Source organism: Muntiacus reevesi, chromosome X, assembly GCF_963930625.1.
Source record: "Muntiacus reevesi chromosome X, mMunRee1.1, whole genome shotgun sequence".
Taxonomy (NCBI): Eukaryota; Metazoa; Chordata; class Mammalia; order Artiodactyla; family Cervidae; genus Muntiacus; species Muntiacus reevesi.
Window position 1 is genome coordinate 146,171,290 of NC_089271.1, and position 13,057 is coordinate 146,184,346.

At 41.2% G+C, this 13,057-nt stretch overlaps 1 protein-coding gene and 1 pseudogene across 1 annotated transcript in view; both read right to left on the bottom strand.

Moving 5' to 3' along the window:
- Nucleotides 1–692: 692 nt before the first annotated feature.
- Nucleotides 693–13,057, bottom strand: part of LOC136153269 (mRNA decay activator protein ZFP36L2 pseudogene) — a 164,430-nt pseudogene continuing 152,065 nt past the window's right edge.
- LOC136153886 (synaptonemal complex protein 3-like) overlaps nucleotides 2,239–13,057 on the bottom strand; it is a 50,738-nt gene continuing 39,919 nt past the window's right edge. Inside the window, exons 9-10 of the mRNA XM_065916018.1 lie at nucleotides 4,435–4,542; nucleotides 2,239–2,346 (exon numbers count right to left, since the gene is read on the bottom strand). Coding sequence (XP_065772090.1) covers nucleotides 2,239–2,346; nucleotides 4,435–4,542 — 216 coding nt within the window. The remainder of the gene's footprint in view (nucleotides 2,347–4,434; nucleotides 4,543–13,057) is intronic.

Below are 13,057 nucleotides of genomic sequence, written 5' to 3' on the forward strand. Positions count from 1 at the left end.
GTAAGTTTAAAATAAAAAAGATTTGTTTTCTTAAAAAAAAAAAAGAAAGAAAGAAAAGCATTAGTTACAGTCCAGATGTCGGGACTCTTATCTTGAGAGAAGTTCCTAATTGTTTGTCCCAGACCAGTGTAAACAAACCAGCCAACCACCACCTTGCTAAACATATAAGCTTTTAGAATCCAATATGCTGCCAAGAATATGCCTTGATAGTAGACCTCAACTCCATAGGTGTTTTGTTTTTTAACAAAGTTACATATGTCTGGGAAAAAAAAAACCTTGCATTCCAAAGTTTCATACTGGTTACTGGTTTCATTGCTACCACTTAGGGGATGTTTGATTTAGAACCATTTTGTCTGCTCTTTCTGGAAGCCTTGGGCAGAGCTTAGTTCATAATTGTTGGGGAATAACTGCTGAATTTTTAGCTGTTTTGAGTTGATTCGCACCACTGCACCACAACTCAATATGAAAAAAACTATTTAACTTATTTATTATCTTGTGAAAAGTATACATTGAAAATTTTGTTCATACTGTATTTATCAAGTATGATGAAAAGCAATAGATATATATTCTTTTATTATGTTAAGTTATGATTGCCATTATTAATTGGGAAAATGTGGAGTGTATGTTCTTTTCACAGTGATATATGCCTTTTGTAACTTCACATGGTTATTTTATTGTAAATGAGTAAAAAAAATCTTAATTTAAGAGATTGTATGTACTATTTATTTCATTAATTTCTTTCCTTGTTAATGTAAATTTTGAAAGATTGCATGATTTCTTTACAGAAATCTATCTTGATGCTGTGGAAGTAGTTTGAGAAATATCTTATGAGTTTTTCTTAGAATGTATAATGGTTGTAGCCCATCCAACTTTAAAAGGAAAAAATGACCACATTGCAATCAGGCTTACATGTGGCATGCTTTTCTCATTCCAACTTTATATATTAGCAAAAGATGTTTTTTCTTTGCTTATTCCACCAGTTCTACTGTGACATACTCTGCATATAAAGACATGTAGCAATAATGAGGGCGAGAGGGTAATCTCACAGTGCCTTTGGAAGGGCCGGAATTTGCCTTAAATTTTCCTCAACCAAATAAGTATTTTGTCTATTAGTGCTTGAGAGAATCTGAATGTAGGATGGGTTCAACTACACAAAAGGAGAAGATTTTTACCACTTTTTTTTTATATAGATATAAAGTGAAGAGGCCACCTCTTAGTGCTAAAATGGTATGTAGTACATGAATATGCCTTGTTTAGTTACAGAAAATTCCAAAACTTGTACTATTTTTCCCCCGTGTGGAAAGGCAGGAATGCTTTTCTGGACAGCAGCTGAATGAGCAGTAGCTTTAGTTTGTACGTAGGTACAGTTGGAGCACTATGTATGTATGTATTGTGGACTACTTTGACAGAAGTAGGTATTTTGAATGTAACAAGGTTAAGTCAACTTGAGTTGTAATACATTTCGGGAATCAGTTCACTACAAATTGTGACTGTAAACATTGTACTGTAAATGTTTTGTAGTTTTCCCCCAATAAAACTTCTGAGAAAAAAAAAAAAAAAAAAGGCGAGGTTGAAGATCTGGTCACAATGTGTTGACAAAGAAGCTGAATCAAGTTGCTGTGGTAGAACCAGAATTATGACTGATAGATTGTACCAGGACATATAGTAAACTTTACCTATACAGTATAATCTTGGAAGGCTTATCACCCTTTGAAAATACTTCCCATGTAATTCAACATATCAAATGAAACTAATTCAATATTCTTCCTTCAGATGCCTTAAGGGCTCCCTAAAGAACCTTAAAGTCAGCTGGAAGTCAAAAGGAATTTAATTAAATTGGGATTTGGGAAGTTAGTCAGAAAGTCTCAAAATACTTGGGCAAATAAGATCATTGGTCACTGTAAGACAATACAAATATAATCTAAAGGTTACATGAAATTATGGCACAAGATCTGGCACTCAATAAATACTTAATAAATGGATGACTGAAGGATAAATGCAGTGAGATTAGTTAATACTGCCATCACGTACATCTTCACTAGCAATCTTGTAAACTAACTGAGCCCAGATTCCTCCAAATTGCTCCTCTTGATGTGGATCTTTGCTCAGTGGTTGAAAGTTTTCGAGGAAACCTGAAATGCTCATGACTATAGGTTCAAAGGAATCTCCTCTGAAAGTCCATATTGGTATTATCTCATCTTGGGAAATAAAATCTCCTTTAAGCAACAGCAATTTTCTCTAGTGCTGGCTGCATGGAAGCTGTCCAGCAGTGTAAGTGTCTGAAGCAGTGCTTATTCTGGCAACAAAGGTGAAATCCTTAATGGGCAGATCATAGGCAACTGTTTTCTGACAAGGAAGCACATGTCAAAACTGTATGTCAGGAGGATACTACTGAGCTATAATGCTGAAGTTGATCTCTTTGGGAAATTTGTTTAAGCCATAGCAATGACTGCCCTTTTAAAACAAAACAAAAACAGAAACAAAAACAAAAAACAGCATCTGGCATCAAGTCTGCAATTCCAAACATCTCATGCACTGCAAGATTTATTCCTCGCCCAATGCTTGCTTTTTTCTATTATAAATTTTTTATGTTCATGAGTTCTTTTTATTTCATTTATTTTTATTAGTTGGAGGCTAATTACTTTACAGTATTGTAGTGGTTTTTGTCATACATTGACATGAATCAGCCATGGATTTACATGTATTCCCCATCCCGATCCCCCCTCCCACTTCCCTCTCTACCCGATCCCTCTGGGTCTTCCCAGTGCACCAGGCCCGAGCACTTGTCTCATGCATCCAACCTAGGCTCTTTTACACATGCAGAAAATTTGAAAGAAGAAAGCAAAATCATCCACTATTGAAAGAGAGTCAGCATTAAAATCTAGAGAATTTCCCTCGTCATTTTTCTATGAATATTTTACCATAATTATGTTTGTGTATTACATGTAAAGAGTTTACACTCTGAGTTTTTCAAATTTAATGTGATAACATAGCAGTTCTCCATGGTTTTTTGCAAATTATCCAGATATTAGTGAGATCCATTTACCAAAGTTTAATCTATTCTCAGCCTGACCATTCATAAAACTCCTTGTTTTTTAACTCAAAACATATGTCCTACTTTCCTACTATATACTGATAATTTTTTTCTTTATTCTTAGTAGCTTTAATTACATATTTAGATTCAAATCCTCAACTCTTAAACACCTTAATTTTTAGTGAAAATTAAGACACAAGTAATTGTGAACTGTTTGTCATACCAGTATTTTCTGATTGGAAACTTATGCTTTAGTTTTCCTCTCCTAAGAAGGCAGAGGTTGATAAACTTAGATTGTCCAGCAACCAATGTTCCAATATTTTATCCTATTTGAAGTGTGACTCAGATAGTTAATGGATTCTTGCCATTTAACTTGGATCAATTTCAAGTTACCAAAATCTGGAGAAAGCTATTTTAGGTAGACTTAATATTTCATCATATCAAGTTATTGATATTTTCTTGCTGACACATTTGCAACAGATATAAGGTCTTATTTGATCTCTAACAAACCTAGGTACAACAGTTGTGTTACATTTAGAAAACCAACAAACTTAAGCTAGCTTCAATACCTGATATCAATTCAGTACTGAATATTTCCCACATCAAGAAGTTTGACATTCATTTTGGTCAATTTTCTAAATATTAGGAAGTATTTAATTTGTAAGTGCTGTTAGTTTTGAGTCAGTTAAGTGGTGCTCATTTTCGTGTTAACTCAGAAGGATTATTACCCAAAATGGTCCCATTCTGGAGAATGCACCTCAAGGGACTGCATTCAGGAAACAAATTTGAGTTTCCCATAGCCAGCACACTTACACACAAGACAAATACAAACACACAAAAACCTAATTACTAATTAGGTTTAATTACTAATTACTGCAGGGCAAAAACCTAATTACTGCAGGGCAAAAACAAAAGGGTGAAGTTCAACAATTTCCTCTACTTTTTCAAACAAAGATTCCTCTTATTAAAAACAAATAATGTGAAAATGGAAAGGCAGAGAATCATAACCACACGTGTCATGGCAATTTACCCAGCAAACACAAAGCCAAAAAGAACAGTGGGGGAAAGATAAATGTACTTAGTTAACTTCATGCTTTCTCCTGGAAATATGTTTATTTTCTCAGTGCCAGAATTCTGAAAAAAATATTTTCATCAAGCCAACTTTTTCCCAACTGCATATGCAGGAAGAGCCAGTTTTGGAATTTCAAACGTTTCATCTTAACCAATTTTTCCCCTCACTATAGTCTAAAGAAGATAGTGGTCATGCAGTGTTAAAAGAAAAATCATCTTTCTGATACCCTAGGGTGACTATAGGATGGAACAGAGCTCTGATTATCACAGCAGGTATTATCAAATACAGAACAAACAAATGTAATGCAAAACAAGCTTGAGTGACTTACCGTAGGTGACACCAAATCTGGACCATAGTTCTGGACATCTCTATGCTCCAAACAGCCTCTTGTGTTGGGGGGTGGGGAGCAGCTGGGGCCTGTCAGGGAGAGTCCCTCCTAGTTACACAGAGCAAAATAAACTTAGGCAGGTCTGCTAGAAACTTGGGAAGCAGCTGCCTCTGGTCAAAGTCAGTTTGCCATGGGCACAGATTTACTGCTGAGCTTGCCATAAATGGAGAAAGAAGGGGAGAGTTTCAGGAATCAGGCTCCATGATTTCAGATGACACTACAAAGTGTGTCATCAAACAGGTATCGTATTGGCATGAAAACAGACACAGACCAGTGGAACAGAAGAGGGAGCCTAGAAACAGAGCCCGGTACATATGGTCAATTCATCTACGTCATAGGAGGCAAGGGCACATGACAGGGAAAAGATGGCCTGTTCAACAGGTGCTGTTGGAGAAACTGGACAGCTACATGCAAAAGGATCAAACTGGACCATTTCCTTACACAAAAATGCATTAATTGTATGGCCTGAAACGATAAAACTCCTAGAAGGAAACACAAGCCATAAGCTCTTTGACATTGGGAATGACAGTGATGTTTCTGGATAGAGGCCAAAAGCAAAAGCAATGAATCAAAAGTCCCAAGGATGTAATGTACAGGATGGGAGATACAGTCAACCACATTGTAATAACTCTGTATGGAGGCAGGAGGTAGCTAGATTTGTCATGGGGATCGTGGAGTAATGTATAAAACACAGAATTACTAAGTCCAGCACCTGAAATGAATATAATACTGTGTGTCACATATAATTCAATAAAGGATATTTAATAGCAGCAGTGTGCATGTGCTTATGGGTGTGTGTGCGTGTGTGTGTGTGTGTGTACCAAACATGGGAACCATAGCGTTTGCTTGTGTGTCTTCTTGGGCTTCTAAACTAATACTGAGTGGACTTTCACAGACTCTGAAACATGCAGAGACCAGACACTCTATGCGGGGTACATCTGGCGAAATACTGGGCTGGATGAAGCACAAGCTAGAATCAAAATTGCTGGGAGAAATATCAATCACCTCAGAAATGCAGATGACACCTCCCTTATGGCAGAAAACGAAGAGGAACTGAGGAGCCTCTTTGTGAAAGTGAAAGAGGATAGTGAAAAAGCCAGCTTAAAACTCAACATTCAAAAAACAAAGATCATGGCATCTGGTCCCATCACATCATGGCAAATAGATGGGGAAACAATGGAAATAGTGACAGACTTTATTTTCCTGGGCACCAAAGTCACTGCAGATGGTGACTGTAGCCTATTAAAGACACTTTCTCCTTGGAAGAAAAGTTATGACCAACCTAGACACCATATTATAAAGCAGAGGCATTACTTTGTCAACAACGGTCCGTCTAGTCAAAGATATGGTTTTTCCTGTAGTCATATATGGATGTGAGAGTTGGACCGCAGAGAAGGCTGAGTGCTAAGGAACTGATGTATTTGAACTATGCCAACGGATGCCAAAGAACTATGATGTTGGAGAAGACTCCTGAGAGTCCCTTGGACCGCAAGGAGACCAAACTAGTCAATCCTAAAGGAAATCCTTTATTGGAAGAACTGGTGCTGAAGCTGAGGCTGCAATAGTTTGGCCACCTGATGCGAAGAGCCAATTCTTTAGAGAAGACCCTGATGCTGGGAAAGATTGAAGGCAGGAGGAGAAGGGGAAAACAGAGGACAAGATGGTTGGATGGCATCACCGACTCAAGGGATATGAGTTTGAGCAAACTCCAGGAGATGGTGAAGGACAGGGAAACCTGGCATGCTGCAGTCCATGGGATGGCAAAGAGTCCGACACAACTGAGTGATTGAACAACAACAACGACAACAAGACAGTGTAGATACTCATTCTCAGAAGGGTGGTGTATGGGATTCCCACAGAGTTCCCTTGCATCCATATACACACACCTGCTCATGTTGGCTGGGGCCACCTTTCTTCCCTCAAGAGCACACTTGATCACCGTTTCCTGTGAATGCCTACATTTCATGCCATTTTCCCAACTCTCTTAAAGCATGGATGCCCTGATGTTCAAAATATTTGCTTACATAGATTTCAACTATTTAGATGCATGCAATGCAGAACGACGCAGTTGTTGTCTCAGTCTCTCTCTTCACACGCAGAAATACACTGTTAATAGGTCTTCCTTTTCTGTGCACATTGTACAAACATTGATTAATGTTCATCTACAGATTTTAGCTCATCCATTATCAGTAGCTAGTGCTGTGTTCATGACAGGAGCTCTCATTTCCCTAATAGAGCCATGTGTGTATGACTTTGTTCACACATACCACTCATAGATCTAATATGAAGTAGATCACACAGACATACTTTGGGCATCATCAGCACAAACTTATTCCTGGTCGAGGTTTCGAGTCTTGTGTTCCAGGGAACTCTGTGTTCTGGTTCTCAGAGCACAGGTGTCATGTGGCGACACAGAGGAAAAGGGAGAAATAGAAACAGGAGACTGAGCCACTGCAGTCTCCCTGCATTGGGACCTCCCAACCCATCACACAAACTCAGGGATGGCTGAGTCACCTCAGCCCCAACCAGTGAGCTCCCCATACCACAAGACACGCATACATGCACTTACACACACTTTCTCTCTCTCAGCATGACATTAGAGATCTAAGATACCCGATATGGTTGCATATCATCCATGCTCTCTGCTTTGATACATGCATGCACATGATTCTGCTTCCAGGATAGATGTTATCCTCAGCTCCTTCCAGTTTGTGATTTTAAAAGGACACTTGGGAAAATCTAAAGTGATGCTCACAGTCCTAAAATAGCAAAACTATTCAGCACCATTAAACCAATCACCTAAGAATACTTATTGTAGGCATATCAGTCCAAGGACTCTAGAATTTTTATTCTAGCTATACCTGTGCTGTATACTAAAAAGTTTCTAAAAATTGTACTACTTACTTCAGTAATTCTCTCGTATTTACTTTTGTGCACATTCTTTCAAGAATGAAACACTTTCTTTGAGTGCTTTCAGTGGACAACCAGGATGCCAAGTGTAGTTGTTTTTTTCTGATTACTACAGCAACGTTCCTTAAGAGGGGCCATCTGAAGGGAAGGGTGTTAGGTGAAAATATTGCACATTAAATGTCCCTCCCACCATACGCTTTGTCACATTGCCCAAACACCTTCCATTCAAGTTTGGTTTACAGACATGCAGAAAATTTTCCCTTCATATTTTGCACTAACTGGAGTGCAAGACTCTTACAGGTAAGATGGATGATAAATGACAACTAGATAGATAGATAATGACTTGTCAATATGGATCACCTTATGAACAGGAGGAACTATGTGTTAACAATAGAAATTTGAACTAACCTTTAAAGTAGCCTGAATTTTCAGAGGGCTTGGGAAAATGAAAATGCATCCAATGTTTCAGTTCACAGTCAAATCAAACGTGCCTGCAGACACAGAATGCACAGAGGACAACAGACCAGAAGCTGTATTAACAGCCACCCTGCTGCCAGAACTTCATTGTCAATTTTAGACCATGGAGAAGTAAAGCCCTCAAATGCACAAGCTTCAAGTTCCCAGGTCCCGGTACTCCTTATGTTCTATTCCAGTTGTGCCTTAGGCGAGGGACCCAAGAATATGATGGCACAGGGCTTTTATTTCTCCAGTCAACAAGCCTGATGCTATACAACTTACCAGAGGACATGAAAGACGCGTAAATGCAGTGAAAAAGTCTAGAAAGGCAAACAGATGTGTCAGGACATAGTTCCATCAGAAAGAGAAGAGGAGCAAGGACGGAAGTGTGTGGTGAGGGAAGACGTTATTTTTCAAATCACTTTGTAAGTCAGAATGGGGATCACACATTTAAATGTCCATAGGCACCAAAATCTTAATTTTATAAAGATGCTGAGGAGATAGGAAAGGAATAGGAAACATTAGACAATGTGAACAAACAGAAAGCAAGTGTAGAAAACGATTCCATACCATTGCATAGAATGCAACGAGGATACATTTGAAATGTTTGGCAGGTCTTCTGAGGTACATTTTTATTCAGAAAAGGAAATATTCACTTTTAAAATATGTGTACACCTAGCCACACGAGAGATGTTCAATTGAAGAGAGAGAGGGGGTACAGAACATGCATACAGAAGGGGCAAAGAGCCGACAATTTCACAAATAGAAAATTTCCAACGTGGAGGAAAATGTCACCTCAATGTGCCAAACTCCAAGCATAATACGTTCAAACACACACACACACACTCACACACACACACACACTCATACACACATGCATGTGCACACACACATGAGACATGCAAATACACACACAAGCACTGACAGTAAAGCTTTACAAAACCAAAGCAAAAGGAAAGACCTTAAAAAACAAAGACAGCACAACTCATCTGATTATTAGGCAGGGTCCACTTATTATTTTCATTAGAGAGAACTTGATAGAATTATCTGGAGCCCCCACCCCCAGAAAAAGGAAGCAACAGGACCAGAAGGAGGGCACCCTGGTAGGAAGATTGGAGCACTGGTCTTTCTGGAAAAAACTCTGGAAGATACGTCAGCTCCTAGAACCCATGACCTTAGAAGAGGAGGCCTCAGAGCTTGGGCTCAGACTTCTGAGGAAAGGGGCTGTTCAGCTCTGTGATGTTCTTAAGGAGGTCAGGGGAAGGGTGCATGAAACTAAGACCCCTCCCAGTGACGATGGGAAAAACCAATAAGCCTGCACCACAGGGTCAGGTTCTGAGGGGGTCCCTTCTACCCTGTCCTCCCCATCAACCCCCCCTGGGGCCCATACCCCTTAGGAGAGAGTTCCCAAGTTTGCTCATGTTGGTCTTTCTGTGGGCAGCCATGGAGACAGCCCTTGGAGTTTGGAGGTGAGCCACATTATGGACCAGTTGCTCCTACTGAAGTCACACATCCCTGTCTCTGTTGTGCAAAAGGGCAGTCATGGGGGTGACCCTGAGAGGAGCAGGAACAGACAGGAAGGTAGAGCCAGTTGTCTTGCTTCCAGACCACCTGTCACCCTCCACCAACCCTGCTGGCCAACCCTCCCGGGAAGCCAGATGGCAGAGTGAAAATGGGGTTGGCAGAACCCCATGTCAGCACCACTCAGCAGCACACAGGGCTGAAGCTGAGAAGCATGGACATCCTTTACCTGGAGCCTGCTTCTCCTGAAAGCACTTCCCTACCTTGATGAAAACGGCAACAGTATATCCTGTAAATGCTGCTGCAAAGACCTGACTCATTGGAAAAGACCATGATGCTGGCAAAGATTGAAGGCAGGAGAAGGGAACGACAGAGGACGAGATGATTGGATGGCATCACCGACTCAATGGACATGAGTTTGAGCAAGCTCCGGGAGTTGGTGATGGACAGGGAAGCCTGACGTGCTGCAGTCCATTGGGTCGCAAAGAGTCGGATGTGACTGAGCGACTGAACTGAACTGATATCCTATAAATGCTCTGTTTTCTCTAGGAACAAAGAAGACACCCCCAAAACGTAACATCAGCAGCATCCATTTCCAAACATACCACGACCAAAAGCAAACAAAAAAAGCCTACCCCAGTCTTTTAAGAAGGAGCTTGTGTTCATGCTTCCATAATAAAGAAGGAGCCACTTCACTGCTTTTAATCCAATTTACCTAACCATAATTAGTGGTGTGCTACAACTAAATTTGCCTTTTAGAGAACATGTTTCTTGTTTTGCCTGTGTCAGCTACTCAGGGTATGGAGCTGATGATGTCCTCCCCTGGGCTCTGCAAAGTTACCTTAGATCTTTCCATCCTGCTCATCTGTTCCGTTTGCTGACTTCAAATTTTCTCCTGCATATCATACACATCAAAACACTTCACTCTCAGTAGGTGTAAATGATGAGCAAACTGAAGATCTTTAAGAGCTCAGGCAACAGACACCCACTGTGAAGCAAAGGTGTAGGATGAGAAGTGTTTGGGGATGCCTGCTTTCAGGGACTCGGGTGACAATGTCCTCACACAATGGGTGTGACATGACATGGGGTGGGGTATGACAGGTTACTTGGGCATCTTAGCCCCCCACAAAAGGAGGAACTGCCATGCTCTCTTATAAATCAGGAGGGATCAGAGCTCTTAATATCCAAGTAAAGATCTCACCACCGGCACCACGCACCACACACCACACACACACACACAACTCACATTTAGAGCAGACACTGACTACTGTCCATGTCTCTACGCTTCCTCCAACTCTCTAGTCAGTTTTCTTGTGAAATGCTTCTGCCTCCAGGAGAGTGGCCTACCCTGGTTGTCATGGAAACAAGAATGCCATCATAATGTTCTCTGTGCTGTTAGCTTTCTGTGGAAACCAGGAAGGATCAATACATCAGATGCAGAGTATTGGTCTCCTTTTTAGACAGTGACCCCGCAGATAATCCAATGAATGAATGAATGAATGAACGAATGAACTACCAGACTATTGGACTATTAGAGACAGCATCTTCATGGAATAGGCAGTGGGGGACAGGAATTGTCACCAAATGGGTTGTGGGTGGAGTAAAGTGAAAGCACAAGAGATTCTGTTTCCCTTGAGACACATACTCTTAGGATGCAGGTCCCATTAAGGACCACCTTTCAACTTGCCATGACACACGAGGCCAGGGATGTTTGTGCAGATGGGATCCAAGGACTCAGGGTCAACTAGAAAAGAACTACAGAGGGGAAAATGTGTGAGGATGACACACCTGGATGTCAGGGGGAGGTGAGTGAGAAACAGGTATGCCCCAAGTCAGCTCTTCTGAGGTGACCCCTAGATAGAGACAGCCCCAGGACCACCCTGGATCCAGGACTCCAGAGTAAGACAAAACCATGCTGCTCTGCATGCAACTGACAGGAGGAGGGCCAGCCGGACTTTCATATCACTGTGCGCCAACCAGATGAGGGCTTTCAACAGCTTCTTAGCATTGAGGAAAGGGAGGGACCTACCAGGAACTGCCATCTAGCCTGTCTATTTTTGTTGCTGTTCTTCAGTTGCTAAGTCGTGTTTGGCTTTTTCTGACCCCATGGACTGCAGCCTGAAAGGCCTCTCTGTCGTTTGCAATGTCCTGGAGGCTGCTCAAATTCATGCCCCTTGAGTCAGTGGTGCTGTCTAACCATCTCATCCTCTTCTGCCCTCTTCTCCTTTTGTCTTCAATCTTTGCCAGCATTAGGTGCATGTATGTGTGCCTTGTGGTATGGGGAGCTCACTGGCTGGGGCTGAGGTGACTCAGCCATCCCCAAGTTTGTGCGATGAGCCGGGAGGTCCCGATGCAGGGAGACTGCAGCGGCTCAATCACCTGTTTCTTCTTCTCCCTTTTCCTCTGTGTCATCACATGACACCTGTGCTCTGAGAACCAGAACACAGAGTTCCCTGGAGCACAAGACTCGAAACCTCGACCAGGAATAAGTTTGTGCTGGTGATGCCCATAGTATGTCTGTGTGGCCATCATCTACTTCATATTAGATCTATGAGTAGTATGTGTGAACAAAGTCGTAAACATGTGGCTCTATTAGGGAAATGATAGCTCCTGTCATGAACACAACATTTGCTACTGATGAACACTAATACATGTTTGTACAATGTGCGCAGAGAAGGAGGACCTACTAACAGTGTATTTCTGCGTGTGAAGAGTGGGACTGAGACAACAACTGCATCTTCTGCATTGCATGCAGCTAAATGGTTGAAATTTATGTAAGCAAAAATTTTGAACATCAGAGCATTTATGCTGCAAAGAGAGTTGGCAAAATGGCATGAAAAGTAGGCATTCACAGGAAACGGTGATCAAGTGTGCTCTTGAGGGAAGAAAGGGAGCCCCAGCTAACACGTGCAGGTGTGTGTACATGGATGCATGGGAACTGTATGGGAATCCCATACACCACCATATTGAGAGTGAGCATCTACAGTGTCTGGTCTCCTGTATATATCTCTCTGCATGTTTCAGACTCTCTGAAATCCCACTTGGTTAGCTCAGAAGCACAAGAAAACATATAAACACTATGGGTCCTGTGTTTCGTACACACACACACACACACACACACACTGCTGCTGCTATTAAGTCTCTTTTATTGAATTATAACTGATGCACAGTATTATATTTTTTGCAGGTACACTACTTAGTGATTCTGTGTTTTTATACATTACTCCACGATCCCCATGACAAGTCTAGTTTCCTCCTGCTACCATACAGATTTAGTTATTATAATATGATTGAGTGTATTCCCTATCCTAACATTACATCCTTGGGACTTTTGATTCATTGCTTATTCTTTGGGCCTCAATCCAGAAACACCACTTCCAATCCCAATGTCAACGAGCTTATGGCCTATGTTTCATTCTAGGAGTTTAATGGCTTCAGGCCTTACATTTAATCCATTTTGGTGTGATAAAGGGGTCGAGTTTGATCCCTTTGTATGTAGCTCTCCAGTTTCTCCAACAACACCTGTTGAACAGGCTGTCTTTTCCCTGTCATATACCCTTGCCACCTATGGCAATGATGAATTCACCGTGTGCCCCAGGCTGTATTTTGGGCTCCCTCTTCTTTTCTACTAGTGTGTGTGTCTGTTTTCACACCAGTACCAAACCTGTTTGATGAC